This window comes from Myxine glutinosa, chromosome 1 (assembly GCF_964187855.1).
Source record: "Myxine glutinosa chromosome 1, kmMyxGlut1.1, whole genome shotgun sequence".
In the NCBI taxonomy this organism is placed as follows: domain Eukaryota; kingdom Metazoa; phylum Chordata; class Myxini; order Myxiniformes; family Myxinidae; genus Myxine; species Myxine glutinosa.
In genome coordinates, this window is record NC_136261.1 from 218,707,829 (window position 1) to 218,732,570 (window position 24,742).

At 46.8% G+C, this 24,742-nt stretch overlaps 1 protein-coding gene across 3 annotated transcripts in view; it reads right to left on the reverse strand.

Moving 5' to 3' along the window:
• PEX1 (peroxisomal biogenesis factor 1) overlaps positions 1 to 24,742 on the reverse strand; it is an 80,307-nt gene that overhangs the window by 34,157 nt on the left and 21,408 nt on the right. For all 3 annotated transcript variants that reach the window (XM_068127068.2, XM_068127076.2, XM_068127084.2), the window contains exons 6-11: positions 21,231 to 21,350; positions 14,922 to 15,042; positions 11,697 to 11,806; positions 11,416 to 11,501; positions 10,986 to 11,109; positions 10,372 to 10,468 (exon numbers count right to left, since the gene is read on the reverse strand). In XM_068127068.2, the coding sequence (XP_067983169.2) occupies positions 10,372 to 10,468; positions 10,986 to 11,109; positions 11,416 to 11,501; positions 11,697 to 11,806; positions 14,922 to 15,042; positions 21,231 to 21,350 (658 nt within the window). The remainder of the gene's footprint in view (positions 1 to 10,371; positions 10,469 to 10,985; positions 11,110 to 11,415; positions 11,502 to 11,696; positions 11,807 to 14,921; positions 15,043 to 21,230; positions 21,351 to 24,742) is intronic.

The window sequence follows — 24,742 nt, forward strand, 5'->3', positions numbered from 1 at the left end:
TCGACATATTGGCACCTCCTGCTATTAGGCAGAAGCACAAGGCCTGTTGGTCTTACATCACAGACAGGTCGGTGGTCTCCTGGTTTAACTTCCAGAATCCATGCTTTCCACCCGGCTCCACTCTTTTAATCATATTTTCGTTAATTTGTAGAACTGCCTTCTGGAGATTGTTAAATTGCATTCTTTCCTCCTGAACTTTAAGCAAGTGGTGCACCACCATGTCATGTCACTCTTCATAATACCTACCTGTAATATTTCATCTCCATTAATGCTATCTAACCCAACCCTCATACTTGCATGGTACTGTGTTCCTTCTCTTCCTCTCTCTCTCTCTCCTCTTTTCCTTTTTCCTCCTTTGTTCTCTTCCTTGTTGTGTCCAACTGTGGTCCCATCCCACTGCAAGTATGTGGCCTTTTCACACTCTGTCACCCTCCCAGGTCGAAAATCCCATAAAAATCCCTTACGATATCCTGGTTTCAATAAGGAAAGTAGGTCAATGGGACCAGTCGGAGATCAATAGAATACCAATATATTGTTGCGAATATGGAATTTGGCCTCCATATCCGCTTGTAAATATTCCCCTATTTTCTCCAATACTCCCCAACTTTCCCCAATCCCCCATTCCCTAGTCCCATTGCATGTAAATAACAATCAGTAGAGCCGACCTTCCCCTTATTCCCCCATTAAATGTCGTGCCCAGGTCCACCGCACCACACGTAGACAACTTTCGGACATCTTCCTAGTTATTCTTAGTCTATGTCAGTTAAGGCCTCGTCTCCATTAATTATGACTCTTCGTTGCACCAGAATGTGATTATATGGCATCAGTAGTGAGTTTAGGACCTTTCCCATACCTCCTTCCATCTTCTTCCCCAACAATTACAACAACAACAGAGGAGATGGCGGCGGAGCGGGGGAGGATGCGTCCTCACACCGGCTCGATTAGCGCCATTGACCACGCGCTCCACGGGGTTACCACGAAGGGGCTCCTTGTCAGCTCCTCGTCAAGGGCGGAGCCTGGTAAACCCCCCCGCACGCACCCAATGAGAAGCAACGTGCCGATTCCATCTGGGGCGGCGCTAACGAGCCGAGGGCGTGTCACTCCCCGCCGGATATACGCGGCCCCGCGCCGGATGTGACGACAGATGCGCCCCGAGCTGGAGAAAGAAGGACCTGCGAGCGCTGAGAGAGAAAGGCCCGCCTGTGAAAGAACGTCCCCTCCGAGCGCTGTGAAACCTCCCGCATCTCTGGACCGGACCGGGTCGATTCTAACCTTTGAGCACAGGTGCACCTGGAGCCATCGCTACCCGCCTGTCCTTTCCATCAACCCCCGTGTGAGTCAGCCGTTGTCCCGTTTGCCTGTCGTCTGTTGGGGAATAATATAAGATTGTGTCTAAGTGCTTGTCTTTCTATGTTGTACCTCTCGCCCCTGTAATCTGACCTTCCGTAACGAATATAATCTCCTCCGGAGGTCTTGAGAACCGTATCCCTGGTGTCGTCATTTTATAACCCAGCCGGGTGTCTTCTTTTTCTTATTGAGCCAGCGTGGCGCGGCTTCGTCAACGTCGAGTATAATCGGTAACTTGTGCAGACGTGGTCATACCAAAACCGCTCGGTAAACTAACATCTAAGCCACGTCTGTAACAATTGGTGTCAGGAGTGGGATTCGAACCTGGGACTAAATTTATTTAGCCCAAATTTTGGAACACCAATTGTACTATTAGAGTAACAATTGGTGTCGAGGAGTGAGATTCGGACCCGGGACTAAATTAGTTAGGCCCAAATTTTGGGAGGGAAAATCGAGCCGGAGCGCGTACGGCGCTCGACCAAATCGATCCGGAGCGCGGTCCCGCGGTTACTGCGCTCGACGAAATTATAACGGCGAAATTTCGAATTTGTGTTACGAAACTCGAATTTTGAAAGTCGCGCCATGGCGGATCAAGACGGCTGGGGTCCGGTAGGGGAGAGTGAAGCAGGGTCGGTCCAGGACCAAATTGAGGGACATGAGGGACATGAGGAGAGCGAAACAGCGAGGGTAGCAGGCACGCAAAATGGCGCCTCGCAAGAGCGCGCGGTAGCCGAGCCCGCTGTATCAACGGGCTTTAACATGCAGCCGATTGACATACAGGCCCTCATTGCGCAGCTACAGGCAGCTGTACAGATGAGTATGGGGAGCCAAATTGAGCGATTGGGTGAGCGGTTGGGGAACCGGATGGATGCTCAGGGTGAGCGATTGGAGGGCCAAATGGGGGTAATGGGAAACCAAATGGGGGTAATGAGGGACGAAGCGAGGGGTACCAGTGAGGGGTTAGACAATAATTTTGAGGAGTTAGACAAGAAATTTGGGAAGTTAGACAATAATTTTGAGGGGTTAGACAACGGGATAAAAGAAGTGAAAAATGGGTTAATGAGGGTAGAAAATAGAATGGCTGCCCAGGAGAATCAGATAGAGGGAGTGAAAAATGGGTTAGAGGGGTTAGAAAACAGTATGGAAGGCAAATTGAGGGACATGAGGGACCAAGCGGAAAGGGAAGTTAACCAAATGGGGCAGCAGATAGAGGGGGTCAGAATGGGGGTAGAAACCAAACTGGATGCTCACAGGGAGGAAATGGAGCAGATGAGGGTGGCATCTGGGCAGGAGATGCAAGTGATGGGAGAGGAGATCAGAAGAGGAGTGAGTGAGGAGGTCGGAGGAGTGCGCGAGGAGGTGAGGCACTGTAAGGAGCGCATGGAGAAAGAGGTGAGAAAGGGGACTGTAAAGTTACAAGGGGGCATAGAGGTCCTGACGCAGGAGGTGGAACAGCTGACGGAGGGACAAAAAGAACTAACGGAGCAGGTTCAAAGGAACACTGCAGTATTAGGAGGTTTAAAAGCGACACAAAACGACATAAAAAACGACTTAATAGCGACAAAGAGGGAATGTCAGATAGTACGTGAGGGACTGACAACGAGGTTGGACGAGGTGATAGAGGTAATGGAGACGAAGGACCGGCAGGTGAGGACGCACATGGAAACGGTCAAGGTAGCCTTGGAGGACGAGCTTGAGGAGACGTACCGGGGAATAAAAGAGGTGAGGCACAAATTAGAAGAAGTGGAAGAAGGGGTGAGCGAAATTAAGAAGCGACGGAGAGGGGATAACAAAGAGATAAAAGAGGAGATAAAAGAATTGGTCCAAAGTCTGTGTTTGGATCGTGATGTGCTCGTTAACCGGATGAGGGATTCGCAGGTGATGGAGGAGAAGCGAAGAGGAAGAGGACCCGGTGTAAGTGGTGACCAATATGGTCGTGCGTATGATGCGCCAGGTGATTTAAGAGGCTTGGGGGTCGAGATAGACCCGGGTGTTCGTGAGAGGCCGTTGGTGAAGTGTGCGACAGGTCTGGTGTACGAAAATGGAGGTGTGCAAGAAAGTCCGACTCAGGGGTGTGTGAGGAAAAAGTGCGTGCCAAGGAGTGAGTGTGCTGGCGAGAGTGAGTCGGTCGTAGCGCGTGTGCGAGGGAGCACGTGGAAGCGCGGGGTGGTGAGTGTTACAGAGGGTGTGACGGGAGAGTGTGCGCAAGAGTGTGCGCGAGAAAGGTGTGTGACGGACAGGTGCATGAGGAAAGAGTGCGCTGTCAGAAGTAAGGAAGAGTGTCCACCTGTGGTGAGTGTTACAGAGGGTGTAACGGGAGAGTGTGCGCGAGAAAGGTGTGTGACGGACAAGTGCATGAGGAAAGAGTGCGCTGTCAAGAGTAAGGGTGAGTGCGCTGTCAGGAATGGAGGTGAAAGTAGTGAGAGTGACATGGAGCGTGAGTTAGTTGTGACAGGTGAGCGAGGATGTACACCTGGGATGGAAGGATGCACACCTGGAATGGTAGAGCGTGAGTGGGAATGCACGCTGGAGTTGGTGGTGAGGCACGTGGTTGGGTGTGCGAATGAGGGCACACCTGTGATTGTCACAGAGGAGGTGAATGAGGAGGGGGCGCGAAGCGGTGTGTTGGTGAGGTGTGCGAGCAACGAATGTGTGCCAAAGTGTTCGGTGGTCAGGTGTGTGACCAAGGCTGTGAGTGGAATGGGTGTACCTGGGTGTGTAAGGAAGGGTACGAGGAGCATGGGCACAGCTGGATGTGTGAGCAAGGAACGGGCTGCGGGGTGTAAGCGTCCAGGTGAAGCATCGACGTTACACAGGTTAGAGGTTAGGTCGACTTTTAGCCGAAGCGGGCCCTCGGTGCGTGCCGGGCCTCGCTTTGAACGGCCGCGTCCGTGCTCCACTAGGCGGAGCTGGCAGCCCGATAGAAAGGGTCGTCATGGCGACCACTTTTTGTTGAGACGTGCCGGCAGGTCGAGATCGGGACATTGGATGGCTCCACGCCGAGGTGGTGTGTGGGATCTCGGCACGGGTAAACCCCCGTCCCTGCACCGAGTGCCGGACGCATCCAGCCGCTGGCACAAAACAACCAGCATCCATTGCTTGGCTTTACGAAGCCGGGCTTTGGACAGGAATTGGCGCACCGAGAGGCAGTAGTGAGTAGACTGGGTGATGAGGTTAGTGTATTGGACCCAAAATTAGAGAAAAACAAAATTTGATGATTGGCAAGGGATTGGCAGTAGTGATTGGCAGATGATGGGTAGTGATTGGCAAATTTTTGATTTGTTGAAATTTGATGTGCAAAATTGGTAGTGAGCGATGGGCCCGGTGGGTAAGGCTGGCATCCCTGCCACCCTTCCCATGTGGGGGCAAAGGAGCTATAGCTTATGGGGTGTATGGCAGTGAAAACTAGCCCGGGTGGGTTAGGATATTGTGTGTAGGGATCTAGAAGATGACATTAGGTAACGTTAAGTTTAGTTAGTGACTGATACCTGTAGTGGGGACGCAGGTAGATTAGTATGGATGATAATGACGTGGGAGCGCAATAGTTTAAAGGGACGACTGGGAAGCGCAAGTTTCAGAAGGGAGTAGTTAGCTGAGATGATGCTGTGTGTGTGAGAATTGAACAGGTGTGATTGCACAGGTGTGCAACTGGACAGGTGTGTGGAGCAGTGTATGAGTAGTGAGTGTTGTGGATCAGCGCGAATGCGCTTGGGGAGAGAAGGGTGCAGGTGGCACCAGGTGTGAGAGCACAGGTGTGCAAGTACAGGTGTGTGGAGAGAGTTGGAGTAAGTGGTACGGAGTGGTGTGCATGGTGCGAAGGTGTGGATGGGGGAAGAGTGGACCCCCTTTCACGAGTACCCGGGGCGAGTAGTGTAAGTGTTAGGTAGAGGGTACAGGTAAATTGTGGTTGGATATTGGCACTTGTGGTGCGGTTGCAGAATGGTGTTGTGAATGGGTGCATTAGTGTTGTGGAAATGGCTGTGCGTGTAGCCTGTTAGTGCGTGTAGTTGGTTGGGCACTCCACCACTGTGAGGATGTCGGCCAGGTGAGGCCGCAGGTGGGCTCTGGGAGCCGGTAGAGTTGTGGATGGGGCCCGAGGATCCGGAGGACGGACCCGGGTAGCCCAGTGCCAGAGAGGGCACCGAGTGGGGAGAGTGCCAGAGGGCCTTCCCCAGGTAGTTAGGTTAGGGCAAGGAGCAGGTAAGCTCGGAGGCAACTGCAGTGGTGGAGGTGTGCAGGTGGGTAGACCCACTGGGAGAGGTACACGCCACAGCCCAGAAATTGTGCGAGGGCACCGGGAGATGAATCGGGGGAGTGAGACCCCAAATTGAAAAGCACCACAGTCTGGCCAATGGGAATTGGTTTTTAGAACCCAATAGTGTAAGAGGGCCAATGGTTTGGCCGGAGAAAGACCCCGGGTAGTGTAAAGTTGTAAAGTCATTTAGGAAATAGTTAGGATTGATGAACCTGTCGCACCATACGCAGCCACTTACCTGTGGTGATGATGATGACTCCACACCTGTGTTTTCTTTGTTTTGTAGCAGGAAATGAGATTGCTGTGGATTTGTGAGACGCATCACGACGTGGATGAGACATTGGGGTGATTCCATCTCTCCCTCCTTAGGAGGGACTGATGATGAATTGGTGATGGCAAATTATGATGTTGAGTTGGAGATGGCAAATTTTGATGAAAGTTGAAGATGGCAAATTTGATTGGTTAGGAGGGAGAGAAGACGAATTTGGTTTATGGGAGGAACGGGGAAGACAGTAGGGATGTTTGTTGATTTGTAAAGTAGATGTTTATGGGTAGTGTTGTGTTTTGTGGATACAGTAAGGGGTAAGGGAGGGGCCATGTAGGTTACCTGGTGGGGGGGGGGGGGGGCGTACGATAGGAACGTACCTGTCTCACCTGGTTCCCATGTGCCCCCAGTGTGCATCACCTTACATTGCGTGCACTTTTGCGCCCTTACCACCTTACTCACTTGTCTGCTTCTTTTGTCTCCCACCTCCGAGGATCTGGCTTTGGGGTAGAGAGAGAGGAGAGAGAGGTGCTGGCTACGCAGTTGTGGGCCTGCACTTTCGCTGTTGGCTGCCTGGATCGATACACCATATGGACCGCAATGTTTGTGGCCACCCACAATGGACCGCAGTTCGTTTGCGGCCAAGCACCACCCGGGGATGGACCTATGGGTCAACGTGGCACCTATGCCATACAGGTGAACCACTTTTAGTTAACACCAAGTGCACCACAAGAAGAGCAAGAGACACCTGCAGGGTTAGGGGTTGTCGAATTTATTTTTATTCCAATGAACAATGGTGACTGCACCGATTGGTGGTGGGGTGGTGCTTTTGATGCTGGGAAAGGGGTGCTCTGCACGTTATTAAAGGCCGTCGGCCACAGAGCACTCGTGGGTTGGTGTATCGATGCTGGCAAGCGTGCTCTCTCTATGCATAACATCTGCATGTGTTCCTCCAAAAACAGGTCCTGGATCGTAGTGTAGATATCAGCGTAATCTTGTAAATAATGCTCCCTACCGGCTGTATGTTTAGTTTGAGAATTCTTTCCGGATTCGGTTATCCTGTGGGTGTGTTTCTGTGAGGAGAAGGGTGCAACGTCGCAGGGGGACATATTTACTCATTTGTGAATATCTGTAAAACTGTCGCACTCAGGGTAGAGTTAATAGTAGAGGGAACTACATTGCGTGCCACACTAAAGTAGGTAACAATTTATCGGGTCGGGACGCCCCGAGGGTAGAGAAGGGTGCAATGTTGCGAATATGGAATTTGGCCTCCATATCCGCTTGTAAATATTCCCCTATTTTCTCCAATACTCCCCAACTTTCCCCAATCCCCCATTCCCTAGTCCCATTGCATGTAAATAACAATCAGTAGAGCCGACCTTCCCCTTATTCCCCCATTAAATGTCGTGCCCAGGTCCACCGCACCACACGTAGACAACTTTCGGACATCTTCCTAGTTATTCTTAGTCTATGTCAGTTAAGGCCTCGTCTCCATTAATTATGACTCTTCGTTGCACCAGAATGTGATTATATGGCATCAGTAGTGAGTTTAGGACCTTTCCCATACCTCCTTCCATCTTCTTCCCCAACAATTACAACAACAACAGAGGAGATGGCGGCGGAGCGGGGGAGGATGCGTCCTCACACCGGCTCGATTAGCGCCATTGACCACGCGCTCCACGGGGTTACCACGAAGGGGCTCCTTGTCAGCTCCTCGTCAAGGGCGGAGCCTGGTAAACCCCCCCGCACGCACCCAATGAGAAGCAACGTGCCGATTCCATCTGGGGCGGCGCTAACGAGCCGAGGGCGTGTCACTCCCCGCCGGATATACGCGGCCCCGCGCCGGATGTGACGACAGATGCGCCCCGAGCTGGAGAAAGAAGGACCTGCGAGCGCTGAGAGAGAAAGGCCCGCCTGTGAAAGAACGTCCCCTCCGAGCGCTGTGAAACCTCCCGCATCTCTGGACCGGACCGGGTCGATTCTAACCTTTGAGCACAGGTGCACCTGGAGCCATCGCTACCCGCCTGTCCTTTCCATCAACCCCCGTGTGAGTCAGCCGTTGTCCCGTTTGCCTGTCGTCTGTTGGGGAATAATATAAGATTGTGTCTAAGTGCTTGTCTTTCTATGTTGTACCTCTCGCCCCTGTAATCTGACCTTCCGTAACGAATATAATCTCCTCCGGAGGTCTTGAGAACCGTATCCCTGGTGTCGTCATTTTATAACCCAGCCGGGTGTCTTCTTTTTCTTATTGAGCCAGCGTGGCGCGGCTTCGTCAACGTCGAGTATAATCGGTAACTTGTGCAGACGTGGTCATACCAAAACCGCTCGGTAAACTAACATCTAAGCCACGTCTGTAACAATATAAATGAACAGGATTGAAAAAAAACAATTGATATATGTGGGAAAATTATATGCCCAGACTGGGAATTTAACCCAGGTCTGCTGGTGAACTGTACTAGTGCTCTGCCATCTGAGAGAACATGGAACAAACATGGCTATAACTCAATTCTATATGGAAATGTTTGTTTTGTGTATGCTTATAACAAAATAGAATTAAAGTATTTTGGTTTGTCTATGGGTTTTCAGACCAAGCCTGGTGTTGGCTTAGCGGTTAGGGTGCCGGCTTGGGATCCTAGGATCCTGGGTTTGAATCCCGGTCGATCGCTGAATTAACGCCAGGGGGGTTGACTCAGCCTGTCATCCTTCCGAGGTCGGCAAATTGAGTACCAGTTCACTGGTGATTCCCTGTGCGTCGCAAGAGGCGACTAACAGGGTTGGCGGCAGGAAGGGCATCCGGCCATAAAACATTGCTTCAAAAATGGGACCACAGTGCCCGAAAAAGGCCAACCCCTGCTCTGCGGGGAAAAATGGCCTCTGAAGGTGGTTCTATGGGTTTTCAGACCAGTTGCATCTATTGGTTTATATTGGTTTCAACTGAATCTGGTTAGGTTTCTACTGGAAACTCTAGTGGTTCCTGTAGAAAACAATAGAAACTGTGATTTCCAATGGAGACGCATAAAAATGTCCTACTGGTCTCTATTGGTTTATATGGGATTTTCGACCTGGGTTGCTCTTACATGAAGCTTGAACCTTGAGCAAAAAAGTTTTTAGGTTTAATGTATCAAGTTCATTTATTCAAGAAATAGTCCCATTTTCAAGTTTGCCCACGAGTTATTGAAATTATCAACTGAATAACCCTCTATTAATGACATCCTTCATTTACTTAACTGATGTTAATTATTTTGGCATCTTGCCTTTAAACCTACAGAGATCTCCCAAATTCAAGCAAGAAGACAAAAAGGTTTCTGTTCATTAATTTGTAACAAACAAAGTTTAGATATCTGGCTGTCAACTTCCTCTCAAAGCTGGTGAACAGATATATTGATACAGGCATGTGACCTGATTTAACCTCATATCTTCAGCATTTGGTTGGTGACTGAGTTTCGCAACTAATACCAAGGCAAATAAAAAATCATCCAAATGGCAATAATTATTTGCTTTACTGATGCAGCACCTCAAGTTATGTCAGTATAATCATTGAGCTACAGATATCTTCTTCTTCTTTCACATGCAACACATGGCTGCAAGTGCATCATTGGTAACATAACGGCTGTGACGTTGTTGCAACACCCTCTGTAGGCTATGGCAGGAATTTGGAGTTTGGACATGGTGCCAGAGATAGCTTGCCTACTCTTCATGAAGGGCACCGTGGGATCTTTAACATCCACCAACTAAGGCTAGCAGACGGGTCGCCCAATTTAACGCCTTTCTAGTGCATGCAGAGGAACGGCACACACATTAATGCCTCGCCCTGCCTGCAAGTCACCAGGATGATAGTTTGTAGCTGGGCCCAGATTCTACTTCAGATTAGAGGGCTCAGAAGCGAGTGTGCATACCTCAAGGTTATGTTTTCACCCCTGTCTGTCTGTCTGTCTGTCTGTTTGTCTGTTTCTCTGTGAGCAGAACATCTTAAAAAGTTATGGACGGATTTGGATGGAATTTGGTGGAGAGGTTGGTGGTGTGAGAAGAACAAATTGGTTAGATTTTGGTGATGATCCAGATTCGGATCCAGATACTATAATTTAAAAAATGATTCTTAACGATTGAGAGATAGGGTCAAAAACGACATATGGCACAAAATCTTAAAGTCGTGGACTGATTATGACAAAACTTGGTGGATGAGTTGGGTAGGTGACATGCACAAGCTGATTCTATTTTGGTGTGTGACAAGGACGAATGATCTGGATGCAGATCCGGCCTATCAGTGGAACACAAAACGTAAACTGTTCAGCCTGGCGGAGGTATGTGCTCTACTGCGTGCGGTTCTAGTTTCCTCTTGGGATAGGATTTTCTCAGACAAATATTTGCATAATATAAATTAAGATAGCTTTGCTTCTTTGTGTCAATCCTCCAAATAAGTTGCTTTTTTCTGACAAGGAATTTAATAATCGTTTTCTTATGAAGCAAGTTTAACAAACATTCAACTCAGGTCAGCACCCCATACCTTTCAAAGTCTTGCACTCCACCAGGTGTACATAGGCTCCAAGCCTCTCTGCAGCCTCTTTGCAAAGAGCTCCAGCCAGAGAGGTCTTACCTGTGCCCTGCAGCACACACCCGTACTTAAGTGCAGGAATTAAAGGAATAAAGTTACAACAAATGAAATTATTGCAAGCCAGAGCTTGCACCATGTGCATAGTATTATATATACTTACTAACTGAAGTACCTGGGCATTGTCCTGGGAAATTCAATGCAATATGTATTGAAACATTAAGTCAGAATAGAAAATATCTTGGTAGACCAAGGTAATCATGGTAAACCCCGAAACCCGGATCCGCAACAATATGTAATGCATATTCTCCAAGATGTAATTGAAATGGTATATCGTTCAGCAATAAACATCAAAACAAACAACCAACTATTCAAGGCGGCAAAAGTTCTTTCAGTGTCGACTTTGGCGATCCGCTGGACTGAGCTTTGTCTGAAGTTAAGCCCTCAAGGCAACATCATGTCAAAGATCGAGAAGATGAGCATCCTCGGTGTGCGGAGTAAACGCATCAGCTCCATTATAGCTAGATACCGGCAGAGGAGAAACACATCGGCAATACACATCTTCCTACCCTCTGTCCAGTGATTAGAAGAGCTCCAAGAGGCAGACCCATTGATAGTCGATTAAACAGATGACTGGATCTTAAGCCATCAGCAATGAACTGCCAGCACGAATGACCCACATCACCCAATCCACTGCATGGGCAAAGATGAATGCAGCAGTGAGGCACAGGTAAACTTCTGCTTTCACATAAACAGCAACCGTCTTTATATAGTCAGAAATCCCACCTCACTCCACAAATATGTTGATAAAAAAATTAAAATAACCCAATCATTACACCATTATGACAACAGTTTAATGTAGGAGTTATATCTCGGAATCATGATTATGGGTGATGGAGCGAGTGTGATATTTTTGTGCTCCTACATATGCACAGATGTATACATATGCACAGATCAAGTCAAATTGTTAGATCCACAAGATTCAGGAGTAAAACGCACCCAAGGCAATAGAGTCGAGTGAAAGGGAGCATTTGCTCTGAATTTTCCAGTGTTCCTCCACCAACGTCAGCTTGGTGCAAATCCACCTGTGAATGTACAAATATTCATCACAGCTTCAAACCAAATGATGCATCAAACTTAAACACAATAACGTTTTGTTCCAAGTGAACAAAACAACACAATTTAATGGAGGAGTGGCTAAATGTCCTGAAGTGATATCGCATTGTAACAAATATTTTGATAAATCATGTATTGATGAAATCAGTGATTATCCATTAAACCTCGATATTTGCAGCATCAAGAAATGGTGACATCATTAGCCACTGGCCCTCTTCCTTGCTTCCTGATCCCTGAACCTTGGTCACGCTCAGCAAAAACATCACGGGTCGATCTATAGAAGGAGAAAAAAATGACAATGTGGTGATAAAATTTTGATTGCACAGACAACATGGATAAAATTAGCAGCATTACAAGACACATTCATACACCAAGCAATGCAAATAGAATATAATTGGCATGGTTATAGTTTTATTAACACAAAACATGAAGATTTGTACCGTGCCATTGGTGCCGTATATCTGCCACTTCCCTCCTAGTAATGGTCAGAGGCCTTAAATCTCGAACAAGAGATCCTACTCTGCTTGCCAAGCATGCTGCCTGTGGCATACAAGGCCACCTTCCTACCTGGCTCTCCGATTTCCTCAATCACACAGTAAATGTGCTGCTCTCAATGGAATCTGGCATCCATGACACTGTGTCAAATCTTCATGTTTTTTGTCACTAAAATGGAGATTTCTATTAATTTAAGATGATCACTTGGAAATGATGCAATGCAAGGTAATGTTAAGCATGTGAAACAATTGCATATTGAGTTGATGTAACACTGATCAATAAGTGCATTATTAATGCACTTATTGATCTAGCTTACTGCATTTCCTTCTCTCCGTTCATTTCCTTACTTATTGTGTCTAACTGTCAACCCCATTGCACCACGGACAGTTCATTGCCTTTACAACCTGTCGTCACCTCACTTCTCCATAAGCATCAATCTTGCTTGGAAGAATATTTCAACAAAAATATAAAATAACATCCCTGTTCATGTAAGGGAGGGCCGCTGCTGGAAAGATGCTCATTTTGAAGACTTCAGTGAAAACCTCAATGAGAGACCATGAATCAGAAAGTTGGGAGACCAAAACAAACTCCCAGATTTCCATTTCCAGGACATCAACTCATTATTTGAAAGGCAGCGAAAGTAAGAAAGCAAAGGTATGCTTCAAAGAGTAGGACCAAAATACCTGCCTTGATAACACAACCAAAATGCATACAAACAAAGTGATAGTCTCACTTTAGGACACTTAAGACAGCAAGTACAGTCGGACCCCGCTATTCGTGGAGGATACGTTCCTGGAAAATCCACGAATAGCGAAACCCGCGAATAGGGGAGCATTGTTTCAATGGTAAAAGGGGGATAGGTTCCCAAGTCGCGAAAATCCGCGAATAGAGAGGAACAAACTACGAATGGCGAGGCAAAATCTGCGAATGGTGAGGCAAACACGAGAATGTCAACGATAATCCGCAATGGTCGATTAAAAGTCCCGGAAATGGCGAGACAAAACCCGCGAATGTCGATGAAAATCCGTGAAGGTTGATGAAAATCCCGTGAATGTATGCCTCAGCATTGTTTCAATGCAGAAAAGGGGGATACGTTATAGGTTCCTGGCAGTTCCTGATTCATAGAGGAGATTTTTTTAAGTTTAAAATGTTTTTGACCGCAAATGCACATGATTACAGTTTCATTTTAAAAAATGCTTACAAATTAAAAAAAAAACACAACACCAGGTACCGTTTCCAATTTATTGAAGGAATGCGCTTACAGTTTATTAAAAGTGCTTAACCAGCTTAACTATACCGTACCGTGAAGCAAAAAAAAAATGACAATACCAGGTACCAGGTGCCGTATTGAGCCTATCTGGTAATTTCAATAATAGTCTTAATGAAACATTTGCATTTATAAATTCGCGGAGGATGACATGTTTTAGTCGCTGATGTAACATCCCCAGAAGCGTTTTAATTGTGTAACATCTCTGATGATGCTTTACCGTAAATTGCAAACTGTAATCGATTTAATGAAGCGTTTGCATTCTACAATTCACGGAGTTGACTTGTTTACACATCTGGTGGGATATCCCACGAAACTCGCTCATAGTGTGGCTAAAATTCGCTCCCGCGAAAGCCACAGAAACGCAAAGCACACACAGTGAATGTACGGTATAAGCAGGTCATGCTCACGGCTCATAGAAGATGTTTTTTTGCGTACGTCCAGCTGCTCTATGCATGGCTGATGAAAGATGGGTTTTATAAATATGTCAAGCTAGCGGCTCGTGAAATTGATTTGCACCCCTGAAAAACCGCAAATTCTCGGAACATGGCCGCGAATAGGGAAAAAGAAAACAGCGATTTTGCGGAACACAGCTGCGAATAGAAAAAAACCCACGAATTCACAGGACATTTTTCCACGAATAGAGAAACATGCCGCATTTTATCAACCGCGAATACGCGGATTCCGCGAATAGCGTAACCAGGAATAGTGGGGTCCGACTGTATATATAATTGTATTTCCCAGAAATCACATTATCATGAACAAGAAAGGAGCCTTTAAAGGAGAATTTTTCATTACCTGGGCTTTGATCTATCATGAACAACACCATAATGATATGCAGTAGAAATGGCTAAATAAAAAATTCATCAGGTCACGTGTCCTTTTACATAGATGTTTGGTATGGAAGTCCAAGTGACTGAAATGTAAGGGAATGGTCACCATGAATGAATGAATGAATGATCGTTTTAAGGCCCTTTTCCCCGCTAGAGCGGGGGTTAGCCTTGCGGGCCCCATGACAATCATGGTTCCCTGTTTGAGGCAATGTTTTTATGGCCGGATGCCCTTCCTGGCACCAACCCTTAGTCGCCTCTTACAATGCGCAGGGATACGGTGTACCTATTCTAAACCGGGGTACACACCGTGATCATTCATCCCAGCAAGCTGGTACTCAATTTGCCGACCTCGGAAGGATGACAGGCTGAGTCAACCCCCCTGGTGTTAATTTAGCGATCGACCGGGATTCGAACCCAGGATCCTAGGATCCCAAGCCGGCACCCTAACTGCTAAGCCAACACCAGGCTAAATGAGCTTCGCAATCGGGTTTAGTCATTGTTAACGGCCCGTGCCGCAGTTCGCTCGCTCGGCGCAATCCATCAATTACGCTGCGGCATGGGCGGGAGTATTTCCTCGCTGACGGCCGGTGGTAAGCCCATATTAGCATAATAACCTCAATTTATGGCATCATTCCATTTTACCAAAAGCCATGCAGAGAAACCTTTGATTCTGAGTGACCTGAGAGGTGAACAGATTTTGGGATCAATATGAGCAATGTGATACAAACGAGGAATATCATGTCCACAAAAGCAATAACTGCACAAAAACGTGACCACGTGCTGAAATTCCCTACCTGAAACAGGGAAAATAATTGCAGTTCTTCTTCCCACAGGAATGCCACATGAAGGAATGTGGCATTCTGTCAGCCATGATAAAAAGGCATCTTTTACATCAGCATGCGAAAGTTCCACTTCCTGCAACATGTGAGGTTGATTAATATGGTAAAATGATCATTTTTTGTATTCGATTACATGTACCATATACTAAAATACCAGTGCTGATGACCTGAATTGAGCAAGCCATTTGTTTCAGTAACTTCTAACATCGATTCCGATTTGACAAATATTGCACTGACTTTTGAGTTGGTCCTGGTAAACTACCACCAGACTAAAAATAACGCAATTAATGACTAATACAACCAAATGTGATATTAAATACGCAACTGTCAAAATGACGTAATCCACCCCACATTGCTCGACACGCATGCAAATAAACCCCTAGTAATAAGGTCCATCGGGTGGCTTGGACGTTATTGAACATTCCAGATAAGAGTGTTAGCATGAAACGGCTCACAAAGCTTTCAAATAACTCAAAAATACTTGGAAGCATACAGGCCTGCGAGAAAGGGGTGTGCTTATGCACAACAAAAGATTTGGACAACTTTCTCATAAACCCGTCAAAAAAAGTTGATATCTTGTATTCCATACTGCAAAAAACCCCAACCATGTGGGCCGTGAAAAGCCCAAAGGTTTGTAGATGTGCCTTCGAACCAAACCTTTGTGCTTCTTAACACTGACGAGAAGGTCATATCTGGGGCTTGTCGATACACAGGGAAAGTTTAAAATGATGATATTTACAATTAATCATGTTTCGGAGGAAGGAGGGGGTGGGAGTGAGCATTGTGTGGGTGGTGAGGGTCGTTATAAATAATAAATATATATTTGTTGTTTGGTTCCAGGGACACAAGATAAATTATACTCGCTTTTTGCATCTATTGGTGAAAGGAGAAGCTTCCGTTGGTGTTTGTGTGTATGTGTGTTATAACCACAGCCGCCTCTAGCTAATTGTATTAACAGGTAATGGTACGAACCCAACTCCTCTCTTCCATGGATATTTCTCGTATTCCTGTATTTCCATGAATCCGATTTACATTCAGCAACAGAACAATTGTCGTTAACTTTTTGAAATTACCACTCTTTCGTCTAAAATCTAAATGCTGAAAATTATGTTTAAAAGACGATGAAAACCACAGATTTCTTGTTTCTAACGGCTGGTCAAAAGTGCCTGGTAAGCCAAACCAAATCAGTGTAAACACACACACACACACACACACACACACACACACACACACACACACACACACACACACACACACACACACACACAGAGCATGTGCAAAAGGCCTCATTTAGCATTCTTAGGTTATTTTGAAAATCCTTTATTCATAAATTATCATGTTTATTCCTCTCCAACAGCACAGGACTTCACCTGTACCTGCAAATATTATGCTCGTCCATATTTCCAAGTCCATACCACCTGCTCATCTACACTCATCTGTCTTCTTTGGTAGAACAATAATGCTCTCCAACTCTATGTTTTTCTTCATTTGCATGTGCAAGTGTTGTTATGAGAATATCCTTGTCTCTATAGATACACTGTTTATTGTCCCTCATCTATCTATAATTCCAGTAATCTCTGTGTGTGTGTGTGTCTGTCTGTGTGTTTGTCTGTGACCGCTGTTTCTCGACAACCACGGGTCCGATATACTTTTAACTTGCCAGGTATATTGCTGGGGACCCGAGGATGTGCCTTTTCAAGGTTTCATATTAATCGGACAATTACTTACCGAGCGATGTCCAAAAAACGATTCAACCAATCAGAGAGCAGCGAACTAGCGCGTGTGCCGAACGTGGCGGACACACTCTGCCTCGGATGGCACATTTGAGAGCGTATTCATTTATTTCACGTTTGCAAACTATGTTGGCGCTATGTTGGCGTTAAACGATGTTTTAAAACTAATAAAAACGAATTTGCGATTCATTCGCTTTCCTGCGCGTTTGTGTACGCGATGGCGATTTCTTTACCAAACTCCGGAAGCCGTTCGCTTTGGACCGAACCATTTCATGTAAATAGAGGGGGGGGGTTCTGTGGTCGTTGCGAATGGACCAAACCATTCATGTAAATAGAGGGGGGGGATTGTCACTGTACTCGCAAGCCGTTCGCCGTTCGCTTTGGCGTTGCGAATGGACCAAACCATTTCATGTAAATAGAGGGGGGGGATATAATTTTAGATAGATATATAGTACGGGCATATATATAGTACGGGCATGCCCTAACCATTTCATGCAAATAGAGGGGGGGGGGGGGGGGGGGGGATTGTCACCGTACTCGCAAGCCGTTCGCTTTGGACCAAACCATTTCATGTAAATAGAGGGGGGGGATATAATTTTAGATATAGATATAGTACGGGCATGCCCTAGTAAGGAAAAATACAGCATTTTGCTATTCCACATGAGGCACATCCCAATTTCAAGTGAATGCAAAACTCAATTAATGCAAATACAACTTTGATTTGTTTATTGCATCATCAATTTATTTGGTTATGTTTGGTACTTACTCTCCAATCATCCCCCGCACCCAAACTTTCTCTGGCCAACCCACACCCTCAAACCCTCAAACCCTTACCCCACACACACAAAGCCTCAACCGCACCCCACATACACAAAGCTGCACCCACACAACACACACACCCCACACACAAACCCTCTCCCGCACCACACACACACACACACACCCTCTCCCACACCACACACACACAAACCCTCTCCCACACCACACACACAAACCCCCACTCGCACTCCACACACACACACACACACAAACCCTCTCCCGCACCACACACACACACACACACACACACACACACACACACACACACACACACACACACACACACACACACACACACACACACACACACCCTCTCCAGCACCACACACACACACAAACCGCCAACCACACACACACACACAAACCCTCTCCCGCACCACACACACAAAAACCCTCTCTCGCAAAACACACACACACACACACACACACACACACACACACACACACACACACACACACACACCCTCTCCAGCACCACACACACACACAAACCGCCAACCACACACACACACACAAACCCTCTCCCGCACCACACACACAAAAACCCTCTCTCGCAAAACACACACACACACACACACACACACACACACACCCTCTCCCGCACCACACACACACAAACCACCACCCACACTACACCCCTCACCTGCACCTCAAACACATAAACCTTCCCCTGCCCCTCCCTCCCCCACACACTGAAATCTTCCCCCACACCCAACATACTCAAACCATCACCCACACTCCACACATTCCACCACTCCCCCGCATCCCACACACTCAAACCCTCCACCTCACCCCACTACCCAAATCCTCCCCCCATTCTGCACCATCCCAATGCCACCTCCTCTCCCCCTCCCTCCCCCCATCTCTAACTCTGTGAACCTCAAACATCCTGGGTCTCCTCTCTAACCTGACAGATCTCTCAATCTAGGCCACTGCTGATAAACCTGACATCATCTGTTTAACAGAATCCTTCCTCCCACAGGACATCCCTGACTCCTTAGTGTCTCTCCCCGGTTATTGCCTCCTCCAATTTGATAGGCATCAACAATGTCCCAGCGACAGGGTCACACTTTACATCAATAACTCAATTTCTCACTGCCTTTGTACTTATGTTATACCTCCCAATGGCAAATCCTCCCTTCTGGACTTGGTGATGACCAACTTCCCTCATGCACAGATTCATCCCATCTCGACTTCAATGGTCCTACTCTTCTTCATGCCCATAGTACAATGAATTTTGTGGTGAGACAGTTGCTCTGAAACAACTTGCTTTCTCTTCCTGGAAGGCAAGTCAGACAGATCAAAGGCAATACAAAAGTGTTTTCCAAATGTCCGCAAAAAGTGTGTGCCCCTCATGCCATGCCTGGCAAGTTGCCTCAAGTTGCCTCAAAAGTGAGTGCCATCCCTGGCAAGTTATCTGGAGAGCCGGAAAGCAATATCTGTCAAGCCTCAAGAATGAACTTTCAAACTCGTCTCCCTCCTCTAAAACCTGATAGTGCCTTGTTAAGTCTGTCTCTGAAGTATGCTCCCATTCTATCCCTTCCCTTTCTTCAAATGGCTCCACAGCCGACTCTGCTCATGAGAAGACTGAATGCCTCAATATTGTATCCCAAATCCCTCACTCTTGGGAGCCATCCTTCCCTGTCGTACTCAACTGCTCCTAGATTATGTGTCTTTTACACCTGAGAAGGTGGAGGCGGTTCTTTCAACTCTCGACTCTGACTCTGCAACTGGACCGGACGGCATCAGCACATGTGTCCTAAAAACCTGATCTGCTGCTCTTTCACATCCTCTCTCGGCACCTTTTCACCCTATCATTTGCGCTAGGTCATCTTCCATCTTGGAAATCCACCAACATCACGCATCACATAAAAAAGTGCAAAAATATATCCCCTTAACCACATAGCCTACTTATCAGCTTACTTCCAGTCATCAGCAAAGTAATGGAATCCATCATCGCAGTTTATATGAAATGCTTCCTTTTTTCAAAAAACCTTATCTCAGATCACCAATTTGGATTCAGACCAGGTCACTCCACTCTACCTTGGATATGCTGCATGTACTCACCCAACAATTGTGGAGGCCCTCAATGTCAGACATGGGATCTGGGCCATCTCTCTTCACATATCTCATGCTTTTGATACAGTCTGGCATCCTGCCTACAGTCTGGCATCCTGCCTTGCTCCACAAACTCCTATGGCATCCAAGGCCAACCCTGCACATGGCTTACTGACATCCTTTAACCTCGTAGCCAACATATGGCACCCAACGGAATCCTTTCATCTCCTCTCCCTGTCAAGGCTGGAATGCCCCAAGGCAGTGTTCGGGGACCAGTCCTATTCCTGATCTTCATCAATGATCTCTGTGACTCTCCAGAAAATCCTCTTTATCTATTTGCTGACGACTCCACTCGTCACCGTGATATCCCTAATCTTTCAGACAGACAGACAGATGTTTAGTCATTCAAACTCCTTGGTCTCACTACCAGCCATGATCCTTCTTGCGCAAACCACATTTAAAACCTTGGCCTCCAAAACCAGCAACTGACTGGACATCCTCCATCATACAAAGTCCTTACTTGGCACAACTGAACTTCTATCCACCTACAAGGCTTTCATCCACAGCTTGATGGAATACTGTTCTGCCCTCTGGGTCCCCTGCCTCACATCTTGCTAAGAAGGCCTTTAAGTTTACTGGCAACTCCTACGATGAAGCTGAGCCGATAGGCCAATTACTTCACCATCGCAGACAGGTCGGTGGTTTCTCTGTCTTCTACCTCCTCTTCCCCCTTGCACCTCTGCTCATTATTTGCTTTGTACTCTCCACCCCCAGGTTTCTGCAAGGCACACACGGTCTACCATCAATCTTATTCTTCCCTCCAGGTCTTCAAGACTACTGTTCACCACCATCTCAAATAGTCCCCAATCCAAGACCATTAAAATTTTTCCCCTTGTGAAAACCACCCCCCCCCCCCACCCTCCCCAATCCCCTGTACTTCACCCCAATCACTCCTCTTTCCAAATTTCCATTTTTAACTCCTGAGAGTTTCCTTCTGTACCATCTTGTCCACCCCCATTCCTCCCCACACCCAATGTTTGTCTGCCCCCCTCTGTCTTGGCCTGCAGCTGTGTTGTTGGTGTTTTGCCCCTATCTCTGCTGTTGCTTTTGTCATGTTGCATCCTGATCTGTTCAGTGTACTAGTACTAGCTCTTCCACGAGCCTCGACTATGGATATACGAAAAAAACAAAAAAACACTTGGAGAACTCTTGGCCTTGATTTTGAGGATTGATTTAGCACTATCCCTTATCTCAGGTGATCTAAAAACTAAATGATCTAACTTTATCTAACAAGGAAAAATATTGAGTGTTGGAAAATACATTTTGAGCCTAATCGACATAAAGACGTCACTCGGACAAAACATTTGTAATGCAATAAATTTGAATGCTTCTTACATTAATTTTTTTATTCCATCCCTGTAAAAATTCATTTTAGTTATGTTGACAAATATGTGGTTGGCCGAATTGTTTTTTTTAATGACAGGTTTGAAAATCATGCTGTGATTGAAATTTCAACAAATAGGTGACTGTACTTTGTTTCTCAAGCTCAAAGTTTATCAACCCTTATACGAATCATTTGATATGGGTAATTCAAATAAGCTTAACACAGAAAAGCAAATAAAGTTAATCACAATTGAAAATTCCCAGGGGTTACCAGATGCTCAAGAGGTTGCAGGGAGATGGCAGATACATTTGCAGCTGGAACAGGACACGTTTGAAGCTTCACGACAGACGTCGATTCCAGGCCCAGGACGTGCCTCAGCTTGTCAGGAGCCTGGATAAATACAATTGATTAATTTTGTCATTACGACCTTGGCTGATACATATTGGCACGGTTGTGGCGCTGCCGCGACTACTAATAACGAGTCGGAGGATAAGTAAAACATCGAATCAGTCAACACAAAAACGCACAGAACAGCAGGAGAAAGACAGACGATTAATGATGAAATTAAATAAATAAACCCTTGTCTTAAAAAGAAAACCTACCCATGATATGGGCCAAGTCAATCAATCACCCATGCACACAGATACACACACTTAAAAACCAGGCAAGGATTGCTAAAGCTCAAATGTTTACGAGACAACAGTTCAAGACTGGAGCAGAACAGAGCAGCAGAGGCAGCCAGGTACCATACATGCATAGACATGCATATAGAGGCAGAGGCAGAGGGAGAGGCAGAGGCAGAGGGAGAGGCAGAGGGAGAGGCAGAGGGAGAGGCAGAGGGAGAGGGAGAGGCAGAGGCAGAGGGAGAGGCAGAGGGAGAGGCAGAGGGAGAGGCAGAGGGAGAGGGAGAGGGAGAGGCAGAGGGAGAGGGAGAGGGAGAGGGAGAGGCAGAGGGAGAGGCAGAGGGAGAGGGAGAGGAAGAGGCAGAGGGAGAGGGAGAGGCAGAGGCAGAGGGAGAGGCAGAGGGAGAGGCAGAGGGAGAGGGAGAGGGAGAGGCAGAGGGAGAGGCAGAGGGAGAGGGAGAGGCAGAGGGAGAGGCAGAGGGAGAGGCAGAGGGAGAAGCAGAGGGAGAGGCAGAGGGAGAGGGAGAGGCAGAGGGAGAGGCAGAGGCAGAGGGAGAGGGAGAGGCAGAGGCAGAGGGAGAGGCAGAGGGAGAGGGAGAGGCAGAGGGAGAGGGAGAGGCAGAGGGAGAGGCAGAGGGAGAGGCAGAGGCAGAGGGAGAGGGAGAGGCAGAGGGAGAGGCAGAGGGAGAGGCAGGTAAGGTAGAGATTGCAGCTGAGTGAAGCGTCCACCACAAGAAAGCAGAGCTCCAGCACCAACAGAGATCCAAGGCAAAATAGATAAATGGTGCTTCTCAAGTGCTTCAAATATCCCTCCCACTATCCTCCCTCCGAACTCCTCTTGTCTCTCATGTGATGCAGTACGGCCACTGAGATGGTGTCTTTGCACTGCCGCTAATATGGTCGCTCTCCTATGACTCTTGCTAATGGAAAGCTCCTTGCTTTCTGTCTCGAGGACACGAGGTCAGGAGCACTTCAGCCCTTCAGATATGGATCGGCTTCGCAGAAGCCCAGGATGATCGAGCATGGAACACAGATGAACACCTGGGCATTCGGGCTAGGGAAAAGCTAATTCAAATTTCAAGCACGAGAAAAGTGCACCAGGAAAACTGGATAGCCTCTTTTGACCATCTGGCAAGGACATCCTGATCCACCCCAAAAGGAAAAGTACAAATCACGCAGACGGGCCACCAACACCCCCAAAGACCCAAAATACCCTTGAAGGCCCTGAGGCTCAAAAAGACCCTGAAGACCCAAATGGGCCCGAAGACCCATATGGCCCCGAAGACCCAAAAGACCCCAAAGACTCAAAAGACCCCAAAGACTCAATACCCAAAATATCCCGAAGACCCAAAACACCATGAAGACCCAAAAAGACCCAAAGACCCTTAAGACCCAAAATCCCCTGAAGACACCGAAGACCCAAAATACCCCAAAGACCCTTAATACCAAAAAGACACCGAAGACCCTAAAGACCCTGAAGATCCAAAACACCCCGAAGACCCAAAAATACCCCAAAGACCCAAAACACCCCAAAGACCCAAAACACCCCAAAGACCCAAAACATCCCAAAGACTCAAAAGACCCTGAAGATCCAAAAGCCCCTGAAGACACCGAAGACTCAAAAGACCCTATTTTTTCACAATCTGCCTCACAACCTCAAATGTGACGCACGACCGAGATGCCTAACCATTTCGGCAATTCGGACGAGGGAACTCGACCCACCAATTCAACATGCCAAAATCATACCTGTCGCACATCATGTGACCCCAAATTGCAATACGACTCCAAAAGAGAGGGGCGATGGTGATGATAATTGCTACCCCAAATTGCTACCTTCCTCCAGAAGCGCAGAACAGTTCAGGCATATCACACAACCTAAAATTGGCAAGGGAAAATCACTTGTCTTGGAACTCGCTGATTACGTCTTGACCGTTAAAGTGCAGGTGCGCCTGTCCCTCAAGGTACCTGTCCATCGTGCCCAGTCGTAGCCTTTGATGCGCAGACATCGGTGCCTGGAGAATAGTGCATAGCTGGCATTGGTATTTATGGCTGAAGGGGAGTATAAAGTCGGTACTCTACTGTAACCACCAATACATATGGAGCGAACTTCTCGTCACACACTGAGCGACCCTCAAGTTATTGAACCTCCCATTGTCCCTTCACCTTACCTTGCCTGGTCCTCAATGGTTCGGCAAGAAAGAACAGATCACGTGACACCCTTATAATTTAACGAATCCCTATAGCACATCACCACCTTCCTATGGTAAAAACGAACAGGTAAATTTTAGCCTAACATGAAGTCTTTGTTACAGGCAAAAAAAGAACCATCCTACATGAGCACACAGTCCATGATAAGATCTTACACTTTGCAAACGACACTTGGAAGAGAGCATACCTCTGCCAGGCTGAACAGTTTACGTTTTGCATCCCACTAATAGCGCCAAATACCCCAAAGACACCAAAGACCCAAAATCGGACGTTAACCAAAATCGACTTGTTCTTGTTACCTAACCAACTCATCCCCCAAGTTTAGTGATAACTCGTCCACAACTTTTTGAAATATCATGCCATATATCGGTTTTAGCCCTATCACTCAATGGTGAAGAATCACTGAAAAAAATTCTTTGATCTGGATTCGAATCTTCACCAAAATTGAGTCAATTCTTCCTTGTCACAAACACACAACCGGTCCACCAAGTTTCATCCGAATCCATCCAAAACTTTTTGGGATATCATGCTATATATCGTTTTTGGCCCTATCTATCAATAGTGAAGAATCACTTAAATAATTCTCAGATCCAAATCCGGATCTTCACCAAAATGGAATCATTTCGTCCTCGTCACATACCCAACCTCTCCACAAAATTTCGGCCGAAATCCGCTTTCAACTTTTTGAAATATTCTGTTCACAAACAAACAGACACACAATCAAACAGACAGACAAACAGACAGACAAAGACAGACAGGGGTGAAAACATAACCTCCATCCACCTTAGGTGGCGGAAGTAATAAAAACATGCAGATAAGCAACTAAATACAAAACACATAATGTAAAGCATCCTTTGAATAAGACAAGAGGTTGGCTTTGTCCAGGATTTAGTCAGGTTCACTATGTCAATAAATTATATTTCGTTCAAAATCATGGTAGATTAGCAAACC